The 2859-nt window shown below is 40.5% G+C and overlaps 1 protein-coding gene across 1 annotated transcript; it reads right to left on the bottom strand.

Annotated features, from left to right (window-relative positions):
* Positions 1–346: 346 nt before the first annotated feature.
* LOC109466036 (cytochrome c oxidase subunit 5A, mitochondrial-like) lies at positions 347–2298 on the bottom strand. The gene is made up of 4 exons (XM_019763569.1): positions 2116–2298; positions 1034–1156; positions 722–853; positions 347–520 (listed from the first exon to the last, which is right to left on the bottom strand). The coding sequence occupies exons 1-3, from the start codon at positions 2251–2253 to the stop codon at positions 737–739; spliced, it is 378 nt and encodes a 125-aa protein (XP_019619128.1). The 5' UTR covers positions 2254–2298; the 3' UTR covers positions 347–520; positions 722–736.
* Positions 2299–2859: the final 561 nt, after the last annotated feature.

Raw genomic sequence — 2859 nt, 5'->3', positions numbered from 1 at the left:
CAATGTTTTTTTCCTGGAGCAGGTCTATTTCTGACAAATAAAGGAAATTTGACAACCAATCTGTGAGTTTGTTTTTATATGCTAAAATGAAAGATAAGTAAGGTGTTCTGATTTATTGAGGGCCCTTAACATACAACTCTACTTACATCTGCAAACACTCTTGTAAATTGGAGCATCCATTTGTGTGTCCCATGTTCAAGCCACCAGCATGGCAGCTTGTAACATCTCCCTAGTAAAACACCTTTCTGACTTCCCATAAAGTGCACTTGGATAGTTATCCATGTTTAGTAATCTGATAAATGTATTTCCTGTGGGGTAAAAGAAACAGCACATTACAAAAAACACATTTTCACACTAGATCAATTCACTTTATTGACAATAGTACATTTGACAGAAAGACTGACTGTATCTTGAACATTAATTTATAATAAGTCTTTAGGTTCTGGGTGGGACTCCACTGAGTCTGTAAGTAAGCTGCTGTAGTTGTGATGGTGTGGAACACATGAAACACATCTGATACCTGAAACAAGAAAAACAACAAAGATGAGTACTGCATCTTGAAAGATAAAAGCAAGCAGATATTCTATGTAAGGCGTTGCAAATAAAAACATTTTAAATAATCTGATGCTTCCAGAAGTTCAGATTTGATGGAATTCCAAAATCATGATTTTTAAGTGTGAACAGCATGTTTTTATCACAGTAGGAAGGAAAATACATGTACCTCTGTAGTAGCTGTCTAGTATTTGTCCAGGCCCAGCTGCTCGGGTGTCTTGATGCCCAGCTCGTCCAGTGTAGGCTGGATCTCCTGCAGGATGTACGGGTAGATCTCCGCAGCTCTCGGACCTCCCTTCGCCTGCAAAAAAATTCATTTATTTTGCAATCATGTGACAGTGTAACATTACTTATTCATGACAAATATTTGGTAACTTAAATTACACTGGATGGGACATCACATCACATGAGAGAGGACAACTGTGAAGCAACCTAAAAGTTTTACTACAAGGAACAGCAGGATTTAGTTGTGATATCCTACCTTTATGACCTCCAAGACACGTATGGCTGATGCACTGTCATTTAGACGACGGCAGGCTTGGAGAATAGCAACAATGATTCTCGGCTCAGGTACAAGGTCATAGCCAATCAGTGTGTTTACACCCTGCAAAAATTAGATGGGTATAAATAATGCATTCCAAACACAAAATGTGAAACTTGAGGTCTTTCCCAGGCATACCACTTAAGCATAAAAAACTATAATTCCAGTACATGATTTAAGTCTACCTAATACAGGTACACAATGTACTTAGCATGTTGCATGCAATAACCCAAAAGATATTTTCTTTCGCAAAATAGTAAATACCATCATGCATACATTGGGAAATAAGTTAGTTTGAAAATTTGAGATCTCCCAACAGTAGTGCCCTAACAGATTGATAGCAAAACGTATCCAGCAGACCTGTTCTTATGTCCCCTAATGTATTATTACACTAATTGATGGATACCTTGCGTGTACCTCGGCGTGGGTTTTCTTTTTACCCACGCTAAATTTTTAGCGTATTTTACCCTGCGTTTTACCAATCAAAACAATAAACAACTCCCGCTAAGGAGAACCCAGTAACATTTAGATTCCATTTGATCAAATTATTTGTGGATGTGCTGTCATTTCAGCCGTATTATTCATCGGGAAAAGCGGCCTCATGCACGGCCGTGCCGTGTACACTAAGATTTTTGTACGCAGTTTACATGGCCTGACACGCGATTCGGAGTCTCATAATATTATTTTTAAGATCGGTATAGCATTATAACAATTTTAGAAAGAAAAAGTATCACATGTAATCACATATAGTAACATAATTTCATCTTAAATTGAACACAACTTGGGGGGACATAATCACTGACGGGGAAACATCCACACCGACGGGGAAGAGACGTGACGGGGAAAAGACGTGACGGGGAAACGACTAGAAATCATAGAGACACCTTGCTAGCTTGTGTAGATCAATCTGGTACCAATGCAAATGGACTTTTTTTTAAAGTACACAGATACTAGCATGAGAGATTTGCTTTTCTATAGTTCTTAAGACTTCTGTATCAAAGTTCCACCTCCCCTGATCTCACCTTCCGCAGCTCCCAATCGTCAATGTCCTGTTTGCTGAAGAACTCGACCCAGCGACTATCAAACTCCTCATCAGACATCACACCTCCACCCGAGGCATTCCGCTGGGCACATACGACTGGCCAAGGAAAAAACAACATGATTGTACACTTCTGATACAATAAAATGCAAAAGTGAAACCAGTCGCATTGTTAAGAAGTTAAATCAAATTCTTATTGGGGACCCATTGGGATATGCATGGAGGTATTTTTTCTACCTCCATGGGATATGCAGTATGAAAAAAGTTTGGAGCGCTTCAGATGGTTCATCTCCAAGCAGATGTCATGAAAATAATTTTGTATGTTTTGGCCTGACTGGCCAGGGTTCACTCAAAGCCACTACCCAAATTATTTTATGCTCAACTCTGAAACCACTACCCTAGGATTTTGAACTTTCTATCCCAAGACTAGCCGTGGCGACTCTTGATTCGGGCTTACATTGCATTACCCTCAGCAAGAGTCGTGGAAAGATCCATTGGCAGAACTGCACATTTCCCGTTGGCTGCACGATGCTCCGTTTTTGACCCGGTTTTTTGCTGTCCCGAGCTTCCCTACAATATAACTCCACAATTGGCCGGGTTGCCGATGTTTAGATCAGCCTAAATATTCCACAGCGCGACAGAAAAGTAGTAAAATAGCTAGTCGGCACAAGCTGGCGGCCATCTTGGATATAGTCGGGAATGTCCGCTACCGCCGTCGGGAACGCTC

The sequence above is a fragment of the Branchiostoma belcheri genome, unplaced genomic scaffold, assembly GCF_001625305.1.
Source record: "Branchiostoma belcheri isolate BF01 breed outbred unplaced genomic scaffold, Haploidv18h27 scaffold16, whole genome shotgun sequence".
Classification (NCBI taxonomy): domain Eukaryota; kingdom Metazoa; phylum Chordata; class Leptocardii; order Amphioxiformes; family Branchiostomatidae; genus Branchiostoma; species Branchiostoma belcheri.
Note: the sequence above shows the minus strand (reverse complement) of the source record. Positions and strands in the feature narration are given on the sequence as shown.